At 36.1% G+C, this 20,494-nt stretch overlaps 1 protein-coding gene and 1 long non-coding RNA gene across 7 annotated transcripts in view; one reads left to right on the forward strand and one right to left on the reverse strand.

Moving 5' to 3' along the window:
• The window catches only part of LOC144316378 (uncharacterized), a 27,919-nt gene extending 22,862 nt beyond the window's left edge, over nt 1-5,057 (forward strand). Inside the window, exon 4 of the long non-coding RNA XR_013382308.1 lies at nt 4,727-5,057. This is a non-coding gene — a long non-coding RNA (uncharacterized LOC144316378). The remainder of the gene's footprint in view (nt 1-4,726) is intronic.
• Nucleotides 5,058-10,754: 5,697 nt separating this feature from the next.
• SYT14 (synaptotagmin 14) overlaps nt 10,755-20,494 on the reverse strand; it is a 212,188-nt gene continuing 202,448 nt past the window's right edge. For all 6 annotated transcript variants that reach the window (XM_077902218.1, XM_077902219.1, XM_077902220.1 and 3 more), the window contains one exon: nt 10,755-20,111. In XM_077902218.1, coding sequence (XP_077758344.1) covers nt 19,798-20,111 — 314 coding nt within the window. In that variant the 3' untranslated portion in view covers nt 10,755-19,797. The remainder of the gene's footprint in view (nt 20,112-20,494) is intronic.

The following is a 20,494-nucleotide window of genomic DNA, read 5'->3' on the forward strand; positions in this document are numbered from 1 at the left end:
CATAGGGCTCAATTCCAGGACTCTGAGATCATGACCTGATCTGAAATCGAGTTGGATGCTCAGCCAACTGACAACTCAGGTGCCCCTTTATTTATATCTCTGAGATGAATACAGTCTTAAACTCATGGTAGATGTTTAACAACTATTTGTTGAGGTGCCTGGGAGGCACAGTCAATTAAGCCTCTGACTCTTGGTTTCGACTCAGATCATGAGATCGGGCCTGCCTGGGGCCCCGAGTCGGGTTCCAACTTCAGCGTGGTGTCTGCTTGAGATTCTTTCTCCCTCTCCCTTCCCCTTCTGCTTGTGCTCGCTCTCTCTCTAGAATAAATAAATCTTTAAAAAAATTATTTGTTAAATGAATCAGTCCAAGTAAAAATAGTTTTGATATTTTACTTTTATCAAATAATAAGAAAAAACTGATATCACAAAATCTATAGTATAGGTTTGGACTATAAATGGTTAAAGTCCTCTGTAAAGTATGAAAATGTCCATAAGAAGACTTTACACACACATACATTCTCTCATACTCACACATCTATTCTGAAATCCTATCACTTGTATCCATAATTAATAAATATTCTAGGGTACAGTTTCGGATTCATTTAAAACATATGTCCACTGAAGTTGAACATATTTTTCGCTGTTTTCAAATTCTCTGAATATCTACATGCATGTACGATAACTTTCAGTTAACCAAATGTGAAAGTACTTTGTTTTTTTGTTTTTGTTTTTTTTTAATATAAATTTATTTTTTATTGGTGTTCAATTTAGTACTTTGGGTGAACACACATTGCATAGTTTGAGAGTAACTATGCTACTACTCAGTAGTTAAAAATAATTCTGTTTTGTTTAAATATAACTTTTGCCTAAAAGCCTGTAAATAATTAATTTGAATCATCATAGTCATTTTGTGATTCAAAAATAAAAAGTAAGATAAGTGGTATAAAATGTAGAGTCATAAAGTAAGCCCTTACCCTCAATAGATAATTAAGTAGAAGCTCAGATGTCAAAGATTAAGAGGATGTTAAGATAGTTCAAAAGGATCTAGAGGATGGAAAAGCTGGAAAATAGGATTTATTGAATGTATTAGTATTATGTAGACTGAAGATTGCTGATTTAATAATGTCCCTCAAGCGTACAAAGTTATTCTGCTAAAGATCACAAATTTCCTTTCATTAAGCATGAAAAGATAGATAAAGAAATAAAACAACATAAACACTTACTAGGTAAATGCTAGATAACCCGAGTCAAGTCACTTAAATTCATAATTCTGTGTTGAGTAAGTAATATCTCCAGGTGAGAAAATAAGTCCAGGTGATTAAAAATCTTTCCAAGGACTTATGCTTTCAGCTCCAAGGTGTAGTGCTTGGACTTTGTCACTCATATTCTTAAAGAAAAAAGGTGAAAAAACTGAAAATAAATTACTTTTCTTGTTTGGAAATTGAACATACTTCTAAATAACACCTGGGTCAAAGAAATGTCTCAAAAGAAAAGAAAGCTTTAAACTAAATGAAAATGAAAAATACAACTTATAAAAATTTGTGGGATACAGGAAAGCAGTGCTTAAAGGGAAATTTACCAATTTAAATGCATATACTAGAAAATAAAGAGGATCTAAAACCAATCATTTAAATTTCTACCTTAACAGACTAGAAAAAAAAAGACCAATTTAAACCTAAAGCAAACAGAATAGAATAATAAAAATCTAACTGAAATCAATGGAATTGAAAATAGGAAATGAATACAGAAAATCGAAAAGCAACAGATGGCCTCAGAAAATCTCAGTAAAATTGAAAATCTTCTAGTTAGGCTAGCTTAGGAATCAAAGAGGGAGAGAGAGAAAGAAAGAGAAAGAGGGAGAGAAAAGAAGGAGGGAGAGAAAAAAGTGGGGAGGGAGGGAAGACACAAATCACTAACATCAGAAATGAAAGAAGGGATATCACTACAGTTCCTACACACATGAAGTACGTAACAATGGAATATTATTAACTGCTCTGTGCCCACAAATTAGATAACTTAGATGAAATGGACACATTTTTTGAAAGACACAGAGTATAAAAATTCATCCAAAAAAGAAATAAATAGGCCTAAATCTAAATAGGCCTTAATCTATTAAAAAATGGAATAAATAATTAATAACTTTCAAAAAGAGAGTGCCAGGTCCAGACAGTTTCACAGATACCTTTCACCAAACATTTATGAGACCAGCATTAACCCCATACCAAAACCAGATAAGGATATTACAAAGAGGAAACTACAAACCAGTATTTCTCACAACAGATGTCAAAATCCTCAACAAAATATTAGCAAATTGAATATAACGATATATTACAAAAATTATACACCATGACCAATTGAGATTTGTTCCATGTATGCAAGGCTGGATCAACATTAGAAAAGCAACCAATGTAAGAAGAAAACCGTATGATCATTATCAATCGATGGAGGAAAAGCATTTGACAACATTCAACATGTACTCATGATAACAACTCTTGACAAACTGAAAACGAAGGAAAACTTCAACTTGATAAAGAACATCTACAAAAACATACAGTGAACATACTTAATGGTGAGAGATTAGATACCGTCCCCCTAAGTCTAGGACGAGGCAATGATGTTCTCTGTCAGCATTCTTATTCAGTGTTGAGTACTGGAAGTGCTAGCTAGTCCAATAAGTAAAGGAAATAAAATATATACATTGGGAAGGAAGACATAAAATAGTCTGTGTTTGCAGATGATGTAATTGTCTATGTAGAAAATTCCAAAGAATTAACAATAACAACAAAAAAACTCAAAACTAATAAGCGAGTACACAAGGTCATAGGACCAAGATTAATATACAAGTAAATTGCTTTCTGACAAACCAGTGATGAACAACTGAAACTTGAACTTTATTTTATTTTTTAAAAAGTTATTATTATTATTTTTTAAAGATTTATTTATTTATTTATTCATGATAGAGAGAGAGAGGGAGAGAGAGGCAGAGACACAGGCAGAGGGAGAAGCAGGCTCCATGTAGGGAGCCCGATGCAGAACTCGATCCTGGGACTCCAGGATTGTGCCCTGGGCCAAAGGCAGGTGCCAAACCACTGAGCCACCCAGGGATCTCCTGAAACTTGAAATTTAAAAAGCTACCATTACCATTTACAATAGCACTAGAGAAATATGAGGTTATAAACATAGTAGGTATGGGATCTATATTTAGAAAGCTGCACAACTCAGATGAAGACATCACCCACAGGTTTAAGTAAATGAAGAGATATATTGCTTCTTGGATTAAAGACTATTATTAAGATGTCAATTCTTTCCCAGTTGATCTATAGATTCAACCCAATCCCAGTCAAAATTGCAACAAACTAGGGGGACCTGGGGGCTCAATCAGATAAGTACCCAACTCTTAATTTTGGCTCAGGTCATGATCTCAGGTCATGAGATTGAGCCCTGTGATGGAATCAGGTTATGAAATTGAGCCCCGCGATAGGATCAGATGAGCCCCATGATGGGATGGCATCAACACATGGAGCCTGCTTGAGATTCTCTCTCTTTTCCTCACCCTCTGTCCTTCCCCACTGTGTATACTCGCTCCCTCTCTCTCTCTTTAACCAAAAAAAAAAAAAAAAGCCTATATACTATAGTCAACTCATCTTTGGCAAAGGAGTAAAGGCAATTCAATAGAGAAAAGAAGTAGTTGTGGAATAATTGTACACCCACATGCAAAAAATAAGCCTCGACACAGAGCTTTATATCTTTCCATTTTTCCCTTCAAAACAGATTCTAGGCATAAATATAAAATGCAAAACTATAAACTTCTAGGAAAAAGCAAAGCAAAACTAATAATCTACTCACAATGACAGGGATATGTCAAAAGGACACAGGAGCCAAATGAAAGGGTCGCCAAAAGCGACCTCTCTTTGTCCTGATCGCCAAAGCTGGAACAATTTGAAAAATGAAATAAATATAGTGTTATATACCCAAAGCATAAAATATCTGTGAAGGGCACCTGGGCAGCTCAATCAGTTAAGTGGCAGACTCTTGATATCGGCTCAGGTCATGATCTCAGGGTTGTGAGATCAAGCCCAGCCTGGGGCTTTGCCCTCAGCTGGGGAGCCTCCTTGTCCCTCTCCCTTTGCTCCTTCTGTTGCTCTCTCTCTCTAAAATCAATCAATCTTTTAAAAATTTTTGTGATATCAGATTTTTAAAATCAATAATCCCTTATTGATATTAAATAAGTAATTGAATAAATAAATAGAAGAGAATGGGAGGTTGGTTGGGTGGTTCAGTGGTTGAGTGTCTGCCTTGGGCTCAGGACGTGATCCTGGGGTCCTGGGATTGGGTCCTGCATTGGACACCCCACAGGGAGCCTGCTTCTCCCCCTGCCTGTGTGTCTCTGCCTCTCTCTGTGTGTCTCTCATGAATAAAATCTTTAAAAAAATGGGAGAGGAGACAAATCTTCTGTGCAGAATTCCAAATAATATACCTAGATATGCTGCCCTCAAGAAAGTAGAGCATAACTCCTTAAGTGTGGGCACACAGACACTTCCTTCCAAAGACTACAAAATACAAAAGGAGAAAAGAGTAACTTTATGGTGGAGAAATCTGACAGACACCACCTCAGTCAGGTGGTCAAAGGTCAATGTCCACAGTGATAGCTGATGTTGCTAGTATGTATCTTTGATATGATGTATTGAAAATGACATTTTCTCTCTATGGTGGTCTTCCATCCTAGAGTCCACAACCTCAGTCCAATCATAAGAGAAACATCAGACAGATTCCAATTGAGGGACATTCTACAAAATACCTCACCAAATATTCACTAAAATACTCTTCAAAATTGTCAAGGTCATCAAAAACAAGGAAAAGTGAGAAACTGTCAGTCAAGAGGAGCCTAAGGAGACAGGATAGCTAAGTGTAATGTGATGTCCTGAAACAGAAAAAAGGACATTAAGTAAACTAATGAAATCTGATGAAGCAATGGATTTAGTTAATAACACGTCAATATTGTTTTGTTAATTGTAACAAATGTGTCTGAGTAATGTAAGGTGTCTAGAGGAAACTGGGTGCAGAGTATATGGTAACTCTGGGTTATCATCTTATTTTTTCTGTAAATCTAAAATTGTTCTAAAATAAAGTTTATTTAAAATTAGTAAGTTTAGGGCACCTGGCTTAGTTAGTACACCATATAATTCTTGATCTCAGAGTCGTGAGTTCAAGCCTCACATTGGGCATGGAGCCTACTTAAAAAAAGATAAAGAAAATCAATTTAGTTTTAGCTTAATATATTGTTTTATTAAAAATTATAGCTATATCAGAAATGGAGTTTTCATGAATTAATGAACGAGCAGAAGTCACAGAGGCTATGGAGTTCCCTAAGTCAAATTTCATGGTTAAACAAGAAATCTTTTCATTTCGGGTGTTATGAAAATGTTTCAAAAATGTATTTGCATATTTTTCTTGCCTTGGTAAATAATGCACATTAAACATAACCTTTTTTGGATGATTCTGTGCAATTAAAATAAATACCCAAAAATAAAGACAAAAAGCAAAACACCAAAAATCCCCTCCTTGCCCAAACTTTCCCAAGGCCTCAAACTCGATTGAAAACAGATTCGTTAATGTGGGTTATGCCTAGATACTGTGCCACCATGCAGGTGTGAATGACACAGGTCAATACATTGTACCGTCGGAGGGCTCACGCACAGCCCAGTGAGAGGTGGCGACCGCTCTCAGCTCCTGTGAGTTACTCATTCCAGTGCTTTGCGTGAAGCCCCAAACCCATTCTAGTTTTTACCTCTTTCCTCAGTTCCAACCCTTTGTTTCCAAATCATGGACATTTTCCACAAATGTCATTTGACTTTTGTTAACGACTCAGCTTCTTCTCTGGGCTCCTTTCTTGGGTGACCCCATTCCTCACTCACCTCCTCAAAACCACTCTATTTCATTCCATCCTCTCACAATGATCACCCCCACGACCCGGGTTCACTCAGTCATCACATCCCAGAAACCCTTTATAGTGTCACAAATCTCACTTAAAAAAAAAAAAAAAGATTGTATTTTTTAAAAGTAATCTCTACCCAATGTGGGGCTGGAACTCACCACTCTGAGATCAAGATTTGTATAACTGAACTAGCCAGGTGCCCCTTACAAATCTCACTTAAAAAAAAATTCTCTACCCACCTTACGGTTGTAAAGCTGCTGGCACTGTACTTCATATCTAGTTACATAAGATTTTAAAAATGCGTGGGTTTAAAGAAAATGGCTCCCCTAGTGACCCATTAGACTACCCTTCTTAAACTCACTCATTCATGGAAATAAGTCCAAAAGTCTCCGGACAGGATTCAGTGTGGCCATCACCTTGCCTTAATTCTGCTGAGTGATTTGTTTGCTGCTTGATTTCCTCCTCCCCTCAATCTGGAGTTTTCTAACGTTCTTATTGCTTCACTTCTGTCTCTAGGGTTGATGCCTAGGTTTTAGCTGCTTCTCTGGCTTTCAACCCATCACTTTATCTCTTGGCTCACAGTTCAACTCGCTTCTCTTGGCTTGCTCAAATTGGGGAGACAAGTACTTTGAATTACTCTTATAGCCTTAGAGTCGCTCCTAAAAATAACTTCTTCAGGGAGTGGGGGCAGACTGTGTTCCTGGGACCTACCTCATTCTTTGGTTTTGGTCCTCCCAAGTCAGGTGTCAGACTTGTCCTTCCTCAGACTGTATGGCAGTTTTGTGCTGTTGGCTATAGCACTGCCATATTTGCTTCAGAAGCCAGCAAACCATGGAACCATGAACTCACCTATAGTGTTAAGGTAGGTGCTAAAAGCACAAAATAGACCTGAAATTGGTACCAGCTCAAGTACACAGTTTATTTCTTGTCCACGTAGCACGTCTTTAGAAGAAACTATTGGCTGTTGGAAAGATGATGTCCAAGCCGTGATTCCAGGATGTAGACTCTTCTTGTATTAGGGCTCCACTGTCCTGTTGGACATTCATCATCATCTGTAGCCAGCTAATGATGGGGAAAGAGACCCTGAAGGAGGCATTTGACCTAGAAATGAGGTGTCTCTCTCTCCCACTCATGTTCCATTTGGCTAGAACTTGGTCACATAGCTACAAACATCTGCAAGAAAGGCTGGCAAGTGTGGTCTAGTGTGTGTCCAGGAGGAGGAGAACAGAAATTTTGTTATATAGCTTACATTCTTCCTAAGGAAAACAACCTCAAGTCCCATCCAGTTATTACAAAGTTTTCCAAATCCTGTTATCTCTGGTGAGGCTCTCTCCTTTACATCATGCTCAGTGACCTGGGACTTTAAAGACAAATTATCTGCTCCCCAACCTCCACCAAATACACAATGTACAGCAGGAAGTTGCTAAGTGCAATTAAAGTTCTCATTTGAAAAAGGGAAGAATGAGAAACTTAATAGCCAAGGATTTGTAGTAGGGAATTGGGGGACCCCTACTTCCCTCTTAGCAGAGGAGTTTGTTTTGTGTTTAGAAAGGAAGAAGGGGAGGGAAAGATGGAGAGAGGAGGAGCATAGGGAGATGGAGAGCCCGTGGGGCTCCATCTCACAACCCTGAAATCGTGATCTGAGCCAAAATCAAGTCAGATACTTAACTGACTAAGTCACCCAGGGGCCCCAGCAGAGGAATTTGGATTTACTCTGGATCTTTTCTCTGAGAGAAGCTCCCACATTCTCCATGGCCTTCTGCTCTGACCTCTGGGAAGGTTTACATGCGGTGGTTTCATTTGAAGCAGGTGCTAAGAACTGTCTCCTTCCTGGGGGTTATACAACTTTCATAGCTTGCTTCATGAGCATCCAAGTTTCCCTGAGATTGCTCTGAAATAAGAGGCAACACTCTATTTACTTATAAAGATTTTCTTTATTTTAGGGAGAGAGAGAGTGAGAAGTAGGCTCCATGCTGAGCACAGAGCTCGGTGCGGGACTCAATCCCACGACCCTGACATCATGACCTGAGTCGAAACCAAGAGTGGGTCACTTGGCCGACTGTACCACGCAGTGCCCCAAGAGGCAACACTTTATTTTATTTTATTTTATTTTATTTTTTTGAGGCAACATTTTAAATAGATTCTGATCTTTGCCATATGGTGAGTCCCTTTGTTTAGCTGTGCAGTCTTGATGAGTCTTTCTTCCTGAAGACCTCTTTTGGGGTCTTAATATGTGGGGTTCAGAAGCAGGAGACTTTTCCAGCCCCTAAGGCACTTAATCTTGGGGCTCTCTCCATTCCCTTTGGTCTTTGCAAGAAAACCATTGATTTTCTGCCCGGGTTTATTTATATTTTTCAGCAGAAACCATCTCGAATACACTGTTATTCTGGCTCTTTCCGTTCATTTCTCCTGAACTACAGGTTCCTAGTCACACCGACCCCCTTCTTAGCACAACACACAACTGTTTCATCTCGTGTTTTGCTCCCCCAGGATACGGGTTACAGCTTTCTGTCTGCTGTAGCTATTCCCCACAGCTAGCTGCTTGGCTGCTAAGCCAACCTAACATACTGTAAACATCCATTCTCACAGAACCCCCTGGAAGGTCCCAATATTTGTTTTGGTTTCGATTGTTTGTAGTAACAAGTGGACTCTAAAATGTGTAATGGCTCAAATACAATAGAAGTTATTCTTCTCACTTATGTTAACATTCCAAGGCAAATACATCTGGTTGTCTCTTTCCTGTGAAGTGACTCAGTGACCCAGAATCTTTCCAACTGGTGGCTCTGCTGTGTCCTGGGCTTTCATTTTCCTCTGTATCCAGCCAGTGGGAAGCGAAAGGAGGCATGGAAAAGGCACATTTATTTCTTAAAAAGCCTCTTCGAAATTGGTGTGCGTCATGTCTGCTCATACTCTGCTGGCTAGACCTCAGTCATATGGCCAGTCCTAATTTCAAGGGAGGCCAAGAAATGTAAAGTAGTCATAGGACACAGAAAGGAAAACATGGATTTTGGTAAAGACTGGGCAGTTTCTATCACTGCCCAATTAAAAGGATTATTAAAAGGATTGCTTGGAAAGTTTTCCCTTAGATATGTTTTTCTTATGTCAATTTAATTTATGCCTTCATTTCCCCCCTCTTATTAATAATAAGTTTATGAGATTCTTAAAAAATTCGTCCCTGTTTATTTGGCTTTTAATTACATAGAAGCATTTAGTGTATTTTATTATAAGTCATTAAAAAAGTACTAATTAAACAAAATCTTTCACATATTTGCTGAGACTTTTTATTTTTAAATTGAGAATTACTTTATTTTCAAATGGGAAACATCATGGAATATTCTGATAGTCTACGGAGAGAAAACGTTGACTTAAATATTTTGCATACTGGAGATGGAAAGTTACAATCAATTTGCAATTAAAACGTAATCTTGAGTGTATATATATATAAATAAAATAAGGTATGATGAATACCTAAATCTCTCCACAACAATAAAAACATGATGATTTAATGGTTTTCTAGTCAGAATGCAGATGTGCCTATTTTCTGCTGGAATTTCACTTTATATCAATTGCAATTCTGTGCAAGACAATAAGCCATGACCCAAATGAATATCATTGTTTTTGGAGTAAATGTGTAAGCAAGTCTATTATTTTTGCTTCTTCAACCTTAAATGTCTTAATGGTGGAAACCCAACCTGTTTTGTTTGTGGGGAGGGGAATGAATTCAGCAGCAAGTACTGGGAGGGGAAATACATTCCTTAAACTTAGTTAGAGATTAAATTATGAACCCATTTATTTTAAGCAGAAGTGTTTTATTTTTTGTGTTTCAGTAGAGGCAACTCTACTGAAATTTAATTTTAATTAAAAAAAATTAAGCCAGAGAAATTGAGCTTTGGTGTTCTACTTTTTAAAAAAGTTAACTCAAAAAACAGCTACTGGTTAATTTTTGGAACTTAAGATTTAAAGACAATCAGAGGTTAGATAGTATTGCAGCAACTTTAATTTCTGTCAGTTTTAGAGCACCAAAAGTTTAAATTCTTTTCATTATGGAAAACAGTACATGTAAAGTCTGTTTTTATAAATCTCTGTTGCTGGAAATAAAATGGAAAAGGGAATAAAATATGAAAAATATATCTAAACTCAAAGTCTTTAAGAAATAATACAATAAATGCCTAATAAGAAAGAATTGAAAATCAACAAACTGCTATTACCAAATAAAAAGTGATTTTGTCAAATAGAATTGACAATACCAGTATGAATTATGACATGTTCACAGTAAATGGAAGAGCACACTAGGTAACAGTGTATGCATATGCCTATTCCAGCTGAAGATGCTGAGATAATTTTGAAGCTACTTTCATTTTTGACTTCTTTGTGAACTTTATTATTTTAAAAAAATTCAATTAGCCAACATATAGCACATCATTAGTTTTAGATGTTGTGCTCAATAATTTATTATTTGCGTATATTTGTGAACTTCAAAGGAGATGATTTTAAAATGTTTAAATTTGCTGTAGTCTGTTTTCTTTGACTTAGAATTAAAGAAAATAAAATGACCCAAACACTGTGATAGCAATGTTTTATAGTGTGTTGAAATGAGATTCCTTTCAAACTTGCCATCTTAATAACATTAACATGTATCCATCCGATATTTGCTTATGTGTTAGACATTATTTTGGGTAATGATCATCGTGACACTTACTTGTCAATGATAAGAATTTGGGCTGGTTTTTGTGTATCATCATCGGAGAAGACAGATTCTTACCCATTCCAAGTGAGTGCTAAAATGTGAAGAAGTTTCTGACAGAAAGGTGAAGAAAAGTAACTTTTAACCCACACAAAAATTTATTCTCTGGAAAATCAAACTGCCATTAAAATCTCCTGGAATTAATATTTTTAACAGTTTTTATATTGTTTACAGAGAGGTCAGTGATTTCTTTACGTAATACAATTATACAAAAGGAAAAAGGCACCGAGACAATCGGTGTATAGATAGTAGAAAAGTAGATAGGAGAATAAAATGCCACATATAGCACATTTTCAATTACATGAAAATGATTAGATATATGCTCATTCTATAAAATGGGTCGTTTCACACACGCATCTGTTTTATATTTTTGACCCCAAATGCAAATGAATATGTGACGATAGTACAACACTTGTGATAACCATAAAGACACTTATATATATTAATAAGATCCATTAATGGTATAGAGTCACTAGAAAATATGTTGGAGACAATTGAAGACCAAGGGAAATGTTAATCAGCAGTGCATTTCTTCAGGTTGTTTAATAGAGTTTTGCTCACAGAGCATTTAATCTTCACCACACTGTTATAGCCATTATTAGAAAAATAAGTAAGAAAGCTCTGTAGAAACTATACTATTAAGGAAGCTTCTTTGCCTCCAAAAAAGAAAAAAAATAAAGAAAAAGAAAGGAAAAAAAAGAAAGAAAAACAAAGAAACAAGAAGAAAGGAGAGAAGCAAAGTAAGGGGATACTGAATATAAGATTCCACTAATTGACTTTTCCATAAAAAATTACATTATTTTGAGAAATAAAACACAATGCAAGAGTATTGAGCAGGGGTGAACATCATGAGTTTTAGAAAAAGAACAGATCTTAACATTTATTGAGAACCTCAAAGCTCACATAATAATTGGTTCTTCATCAAGACCAACTGAACTGAAAAGAAACATTGATAACACTTTCTCATTTCAAAATTCTAATAAAAATCCAGCCAAAGTTTGGCTGTCCTCTCTATGACAGTTTTAAAGATTCCTCAAAATTGTTGCCACTATAGTTTCACCACAAAAACAGAAATCATCTAATTAAAATTATGCAGAAACATTATAAATTAATTTTGTAATGCAAGCGACTACTGGAAACTTTCTCGTAGTAAATTTAAAGCAATATTTATGATTTCAAAGTAGTGTTAGAAGTATCACCATTATTTTCTAGCTGTGCTTCACATAATTGTTTAAATAAACTTAAATACTAAGCGAGCCAATTTATATGCAAAAGCTACCCTGGTTTCCCCTCGCAAAACAAATGTGACATAATTATAGAATGCTGTAAATGTTCTCAGTATTTGTCCAGAAGGACTGCCCCAAACAAAAACAAACGCCATCTGCCCCCCTCCCTCCCAACACAAGCCTTCCTATGACTCTGTGGTCTGTATTTCAGTTTTCCCTTTTTGAAATTCTGCCCAGTGAAGTCAACATTTGACATTTTTTAAAACCATGGCTTTTTAAGGCTTCCTCCCAAAATTAAAAAAAAAAAAAAAAAAAAAAAGTGCAAGTGAGAAGAAGATAGAAGACCAAAAGGAGGGACAAGATGTCTTAAAACCTCATTTCTAAGAAGTTGGCTTCTACTCCTTCATGACTAGAATCACTTGTAGGTATTCGAGTTGTTCCTTTATGCTTTAGGGGTCTTTTTTTCCTATTGGTGTTTATGTGGTACCCTCATCCACATTAATGAAGGTTATGAACAGGAATCGGTGGTGAGGACCTACCCCCAGGGTATAAAAGGTTGGGTTGTTACTGAAAACAACACCACATGGAGGAGGTGAGCACACTCAGAAGCTCAAAGATGAAGTGCTGGTAAGAGGTTTCACAACCATCCCCCTTCGACCCGATGTGAGGCAAGACAAACAATAAATCTTAGAGGTATGGGAAAATTCTTATTTTCTCATTAAACAAAATAGTCGCATTTAATATTAACTGCTTAATATTGCACTGGATGTTGACTAACTATAATTTATATAAAAATTTGAAGAAAAAAATAGTATTAACTGCTTAGATTTATGGAAATAAGCATTCCAGCAATAGCTGAATATATAAACGGATTTCAGAAAATTATTTTTTCAGTGTATAATGGAGTATTATATTCATCTATTGGGTATTCAATTTAAAAACAATGTGTCAGCTGAGAGATCCCATGTTAAAGGAATAAACAGAAAGGTAGTAAGGGGTTTTCTTTTTAAAGTAGTCTTGAATATTTAAAAGACAAGCTCAAACATCAAATACCAATCAGAATAATAAAGAAAAGGGTGAAGAAGGAAAGTAAAATAATAGGACAATTTAAGATACAGACTGTCAACCTGACATGGAAATAATGTCAAAAATTTTGCAAAACTATTGCCATAGCAGTGACTTTGTTTGCAGTTTAGACATTTTTAATGTGCAAAGGGTTGAGAGTCTATAATAAAATTATGCCAAATCTTTGTTAGATTAATAATCAAGTTTCCTTCTCTGCTCCTGACCCACACAACGTATGAAGGTACTTCACACTAGCAGAGGTAATTGTACAACAACAACTATCACCCAGAGCAACAGTTGACCTCTAGGGATCATGCTTTGCTCCCTCTAGTTGTGGGGAAAACCGGACTGGTCCTCTCACTGTCTGGTTCTTGTGATTTAGGAAAAAAAAAAAAAAAAAAAAAGGCAGGGTATCACTTTTCAATAGGTATTATTCAGTTTTGATGTACTCTGGTATTTGGTGTGAATGTACATGAATCCAGATGGGAAAAAAAGGCAGAGAAGAAGAAAGAAGGAAGGACTGTAAGAAGAAACATACCTGGCTAAGCAGGGAGAGAAAAGAGCAAGATTCATTTTTGATAACAGGCTGATAATTCCAGTCTATCACATGCTTCCACATTAAACTTGCACTAACCAGACCTCAGGTTATAACCAGACCAAACACAACACAGCAGCAGTTACGAAAACAGCCCAATTCCATATCAGATCATTTCAAATATTCAAATAACCTCATTTTTCAGTGGGTTAATCACAGATCTTTGTTGGGGGGGGGAAACTTTCCAAATGTAAAAAATATTCATGTGAAATATTACAGCAGAGAAGAAGGTATGTCTACATTTTAAATGAGGGAGGATAGGAAATCAGATGAACTGTATACACAGTATTTATTTTTAGAGAAAGAAGAAGGTGTGAGGCTGCTGTATTAATTTGCTATTTGAAATAAAAGATCCTAAGAAAGCAAAAACAATCAAGGAAATAGAGATCAGAGAAGAGGTGACAGAAACATTGGTGATGCTAGGGAAGAAGCCAGCAATGGGGTTCATGTGAGGAGTGTGAGGTCAGGGAAGCCACTGAAGATGATGATAAAAGGCAACAAAGCTTACTATACACAATAAACAATGCCACCATCTATGGTTGTTATAGTTACCTAGGGGTCAGCCTAATTTCACTGAGAATACCGACGAAGATATCATCGGCAAATAGCTCCTCTGACTCTCTTTGTCTTATATTTAACACTGTAAAGACAGCTTCCGGGGGAAATATGTGAACCATAATCCAAAGTAATTTTCAGGAATCATAAAACCAACATAATAGAATTTATTAGTCCAAGGAACACTTGGAAAAAGTCATGTTGAATGTGAATGTACAGGAACTCATAATTAAATATCACTTTTAATGTTTTCGTTATTTTTCTTTTTAAGGAAGCACAAATAGTATATGAGGAGCACTAATCCTAGTCATAATCTCGCTCTTATTTAGCAGTATTACGCTTAATCTATGGACACTGAAACGTTGCTATCAGGAATTGTATATCATGAGCTCAATATTCTATACCAAGGTATATCAGATAGAGTTTTCTGGGAAGCTTAATAAGATGTAGATTCATGGGTTCCACTCCACACCAGATGAAAGAAACATCTCTGGAGGTGGGGCTTTGGAAAACAAATTAAGCTCTCAAAATGATTCTGAAACACACTGTAGTTTGGGACACACTATAGTTGTTTCAAATTTCGCTCCTGGGGAGAATATATTCCTTTGTTTGTTCTTGGAGATCCAACTCAAGGGTAATCTTTCCCAGGAAGATTGTTCTGATCCCATGTTGTACCCGTCCACTAAATGTATATCATTCTGTAGTGTCTTCCTAGCTCAGAATGTAAGTAAGCTCCATGAGGGGAAAAAGATTGTCTCTCTAATATACTCTCTCTAACCTGTAGCACTGAGAACAATGCCTGACTCATAGTAGGTCTTCTTGTAAAATAAATGAATAAATAAATCCATGCATTACATAGGATTCATAAAAAATTGAGACCTATATAACAGTGTTATTGATATCTTCTATAGGAAATTAAGTTCGACTCAGTATTTATTATAGGCCTACTATGAGCAAAGGGGCACATATAGATAATAAGACAAGGCATTAACTAAAATTAAGGGAGAAAGACATGTAATAAATTAGCTGTAATCCAGTTAAAACCTTGATAAAGGGTATGTAAGAAATAAATTATAATGAGAGCACAGAGGAAGACACAGTCGTTCCTTTCACCACTGATATGGGCAAGATACCTGCTGAAGGACACAGGATATCCACTTCATAGAAAGGTGATCATATACAATTAAAATATCTTAGATTCCCAAAAGTGGACAAGGAGCAGAACAAATTGGTTAACATACTTCCAGAATTTAAGTATAGGCTGAATTTGTAGAGTAAATCAAAGTCATATACAAAGTATTACACAGAGGTACCATTTGTATCCTGAGAAGAAAACACATCCCTGATCTTTTGTGTTTCTCTTTCTCAAGCTCTGATTTTTCCTTCTCTTTTTCTAGTTCTGCCGTCCCGTTATAGTGGGTGGGATGACTGATGAGTGCAATGTTATCCTAACTCCTTTTCTTGTAACTGGTGAAGAGGGATGCCACTGCAGTACACATGTAGTAGAGGTTTTAGAGTAATTTATACCTGGGTTCTAATCCTGGGTCTCCTATTTACCTACTGGACGACCTTGGGCAAGTCTGCTTAATCCCTATGCTGCAGTTTCTTCATCTACAAAACTTGAAAGTATTACTTACTTCATAGCACTGTTGTGAGAATCAAACAAAATAATAAATTATTAGGCTAGACCTTAATACATTATAGCAGATACCACCATCATTATTATACATTTTAGTGGGAACTGATGATGCTTTAAAAGTTAATTTAAAAAAAATGTTTCATAGGGTATCTAACTTTCTGCTAAATATTGAGTTTAGTTGGTGGGGTTAATGATGGCTACCTCCGGTATAGGCCATGGTTTGTGAACTGAAAAAAAACCTTCCGGGCAATAACTATCATTGTGAAATAATGTAGTGACTATTGATGAGAAAAATGTCTATGAATTGCCCATCTAGTCCATGCAGGCAAAAATGGCAATTTTAGGCGACTAGATCTGTGTCATTTCTATTCATATCTGGGAAAAATTTGTTGGTGACTACTGTTCTTCCTTCATCTAAAATTTATACTTTCAAATAGGCTTTCAGTTCACTTAAAAAGCTACAATATCATTTGGTCTCCACCTTCATCTTACCACCCTCAATCCTGTGACCTCTTCCCTCGTGGGTGCTGTTTTACTTTGCAATCATTGATTATGCTTCTGATTTACTTGATAAGTAAATGAAAGTAATGATGGTGTCAAGAGTATGATTTAAGAGGAAGCCCTGGGCATCTCTCTGCACCAGGCTGGATGAAACCACCCTACCAGGCCCTGCACTTCAACATGTGTGTACCAATCAAGGTAGCTTTGACATTTTCTTACTGGTTTTTCTTTTTTAAAATTGTGGTCCAATTTATTATTTTTGTCACTAAATACAGCATTGTTGAGAATCCACTGAATGTGTAGTAAGAAGACAGGCAAATAAATAGATTTCACACAAAATGTGGACTGTACAGAAGACACAAGAGTATAGAAAAAGCTTCTGAAAGGTAAGACGATATTCTACTAAACAAATTCTTTACTGATCTGAAATACATTTTGTTTCCTGGGCAGTAATAAACAACTACATTTTGCAGCTCATTTGGGAGACAGACAGAGCCTATAATTCTAGGCTTGGAAGCTCCTGTGAATGTCAGTCACTTGCCATATTTGGACTATCTCATTTTATTATAAAACTTAGGGGATTTTAAGAGAACAATAAGAAAGTGGGCTGTCTTTCTCAAGTTTCTGAAACAGCACCTGCTGCCCACTGGTGGGTCCCTATTTGCTGCAAATTGCTGAGATGTAAGATTTTGCCTCTACGCTTCCACGCAAATTTGAGCACACAAAAGAGCAGTAGTGCTGTCTTATACAGTAGATTCAGTAGAGTGAAGTGGGTCTCTCGAGAGCTAGTTAATCTTTTTCTAAAAGAATAGACAAATTTTGGAGAATAATTACTCTAAGTTGTGTCAATCCACATGATAAAAAGATACACATTTTGCTGTGTGTAGAGGAGAATGGCAGCAAATAGCACCCCAAACCAAATATAATTTCTAGTAAATATAGAGAGGAGAAAAATAATCCACAAACTCAATAAATGGTCTTCTAATTATTTATCTGAAAAAGCCAGGGCACCTTCACCTTTAAAAGTGTGTGTGTGTGTGTGTATATGTGTGTAGGCATGTGTGTGTATACAGATACACATACATAGAAATTCATAATCTTTGAGGACTTTGGCAGCTGGGGTGGAGGTAGGGTCCTTCTTGAAAACTTTTAAAATTGTTAATTAATTATTAAGCCATTTTGGAATTGATATCTATACCAGATAACCCCGTAAAGATAGATCAAAAGCACACACATAGTTCTGGGCAGAGGCTGAAGAAAGACAGATGTAGCAAATAATAAGCTAGTTAGGTCTTGTCACTGAAGGAGAAAGCACCGCACTGGTCTCATAATGTGTTCAATTATTGATTAGGCTTTGTTACAGCTACAAATGAGACTAACCCTTTCCATTAGCAGATCCCAGTTCTTAGCAATGCAGTCAGTTGTTTCAAAGGCAGAAAAGATCCCGGTAGCATTAAATGCTTAAATAAAATTTCTCACTGGGGTCTACACCCTACTCTCTTCAAATCTCTTTCCCTACTCTTGCTGAAGCTACATACACGAGATATTTCACCATTTGATCACATTCTAACTTTATAACTTAACTCATTTATTTAAAAAAAGCAACCCTGGAAAAAGCTCATTAGTGTAACAATAAAAGAATGGGTTTTCCTCTTTAATGCAACTTTATAACATACATTCTTAAACCTCATGTCACCCAAGATAGCATTTGTATTTTATCTTATAATTCGTGTATATGAGTGCATAGAGCTGCCATTTTTTAAACTAAAAAATATTAGGAGTTCACTGTCTTTTTGGATTTCTTTTAAGGCCTTTCAGTACAGCCAAGCTGAAGTAATAATGTCTATGCATGGTTTTGTTATTGTGGCAATAACAAGTCCTCAGCTTACAATAATATATAGTGCTTAGTGGGGACTAGGAACAATAATGGTATGCTGCTTTTTAATAACTGGTAAATAGTATATTTTTGTCTAGTTTAATTAGAAATTAGAAAGAAAATATTTTTCATATATACGAAACATTCTATTTAATAAAGTATATGCATAAAATTATATACTGGGTAAGAAGCTAAATTAAAAAGAAAACAGCTTATAATATTCCTGATTAATTAGAGTTCCTAAATATAAAAACAACAAATGAAAATGCCTTGCCATTTAAAAAAATTAGCACATTATACAACTTTTACATACTTCAGAGGAAATAAAGATCTGTGACATTGTTCTGAGGAATCTTTACATTTATAAAAATCGAAGGCCTAATTTTGCAAATACAACTTTCAAGCTGTATGAGCAAATGTAACTTACATGAAAGGCACAGGATGACGTCACGTTGAAGAACGTATCTGTAAATTTCATAAAATCTAGTCACAGGTCACTAGAAATTTCATAAGGAATCTCAGAACTGTTTTTAACATGATGTTCTGATTGAAACTGAGAACTGGAGAGTCTTTAGATCACAAGTACAAATCGAAGTAAGAGTGAAGAAGAGTTAGAGAGAGAACAGTTTCTTACTGGAACGCTACCTGCTTTATGCAGTGTTGGTCACTCCATTCTCAGAGCAGATAATTAACATTTTCTTTAACTTGAACTGTTTTCAATTCTCAACGGCTTATCTACTGTATTTTCTTAGTTTGTAAAAAAATGTATTTTCACATTACTACAATTTTTAAAGAGTCAATTGTTGAAAGAAATTTTAAAGTAAAGTCCTGCTCTATTAGCTTCCTACATTGGAATACAAGAATACAGGAAGTGCTTTCAACAGAAAGTTACGTAGTTCTACAGTACAACCTGTCTAAAAGACTTGCAAGGGACCAGTCCAGTGACTGGGTCTCTTTGGATCAGGCAAAAGCAGAGGCAAATGAAGAAATGAGCTTTTTTTTTTTTTAAATAACATATAAAAAAATTCCTTTATGAAAATGAATACTTGCTTGCACTTGAGATTTAGTGCTGTTGAGAAGAACGGAGGCACAATGAATCTAAGTGCACAGAGGGAAAATGTCTGAAATAAAACAATTCTCTATGTAATTGAAACCCCTCACCATCGGATATGCCTCATGATAGAGCTGAGACCTACTTTTTCAGATTAAGGAACATTTCCAACACCAGGGATGAGCCAGTCAAAATACGAGTTTCCTGGTTAACAGGACAATCCTAAAACAGTGTTGCAACTAAAAATTCTAATTAAAAAAAAAAATCACTTATAGTTTTCTTTTTTTTTTTTTTTTCATGAAATGACTGGCTCTTCTGCTTTTAAAGTAAAATTAACTTCAAACAAAAAGCATGCTCTTAAAACTCTGGAGGACTGTTAACAATGATGATGCAAGTGTCTCATTTCCCAAACAAGCTCTACCAGAGACACATCTTTTCTTCATTTGTGTCAATATTAGATGTTCTTTCCACAGAACTTAAAGCATTCTGGTAGAATGTTGAGGATGAGGCTTCAAAGAACAGCTCTTCTAATGGTGACTAGGTAAAAACAGTAACGCTGCAATCAGAGATAATGCTGCCTTGGATTGTAATTGCTCATTTATCCTATTCATCATGACTCTAGTAACGCATGCCATCTACACACTTGCTGTCCTTTCGACTCTTTCATTTCAGTCCAGTGATTGAGCTCCTCTTCTCCAGAGCTGTTCAGACCTAAGGAAATCCAGCCTATCATCTCTTTTCTTTTCATGCTGCGTTTGTTATACACAGACAGTATGAGTGTCACATCAGAAAGTTGAAATAGGGCCACTTGAAAAACAAAAGTCTCCTTGTATACTGGATTAGGCTGCCCTCTGCGGATGGATGTCTTGCATTTGGACATCTCTTGACCCATGGAATTCAGGAGAGTTAATTTAACATACGTATCTACAGAAAAAACAAAACAAAACAACATACCACAAATATCATTTGAAACAAACTCAAAACACCTTTCTTGTGACATCTGCTGAGAACATGAAGTATTCATACTTTATAAGGATATGGTGTATACCATGTTTAATGGAAATTCAACGAATTCCATTTTGATGTAGATGCTTATAAAATCTTCTGTGGGTCATAATATCTCAACTTCACTATTTCTGCATTACAGTTAGAATTGAAAGGTATACCTCATAATCCTTCCTCCACCCTCCCACCCTCAATCCTTCCCACCCCCACCCCCCCGCCCAAGCCCATCCCCATTTAGCTTCACTAAGCAGGACGTCATAGCATTAATAAACACTTAGCAAGCTCAATTAGCCACAACACTG

Source organism: Canis aureus, chromosome 6 (genome assembly GCF_053574225.1).
Source record: "Canis aureus isolate CA01 chromosome 6, VMU_Caureus_v.1.0, whole genome shotgun sequence".
In the NCBI taxonomy this organism is placed as follows: domain Eukaryota; kingdom Metazoa; phylum Chordata; class Mammalia; order Carnivora; family Canidae; genus Canis; species Canis aureus.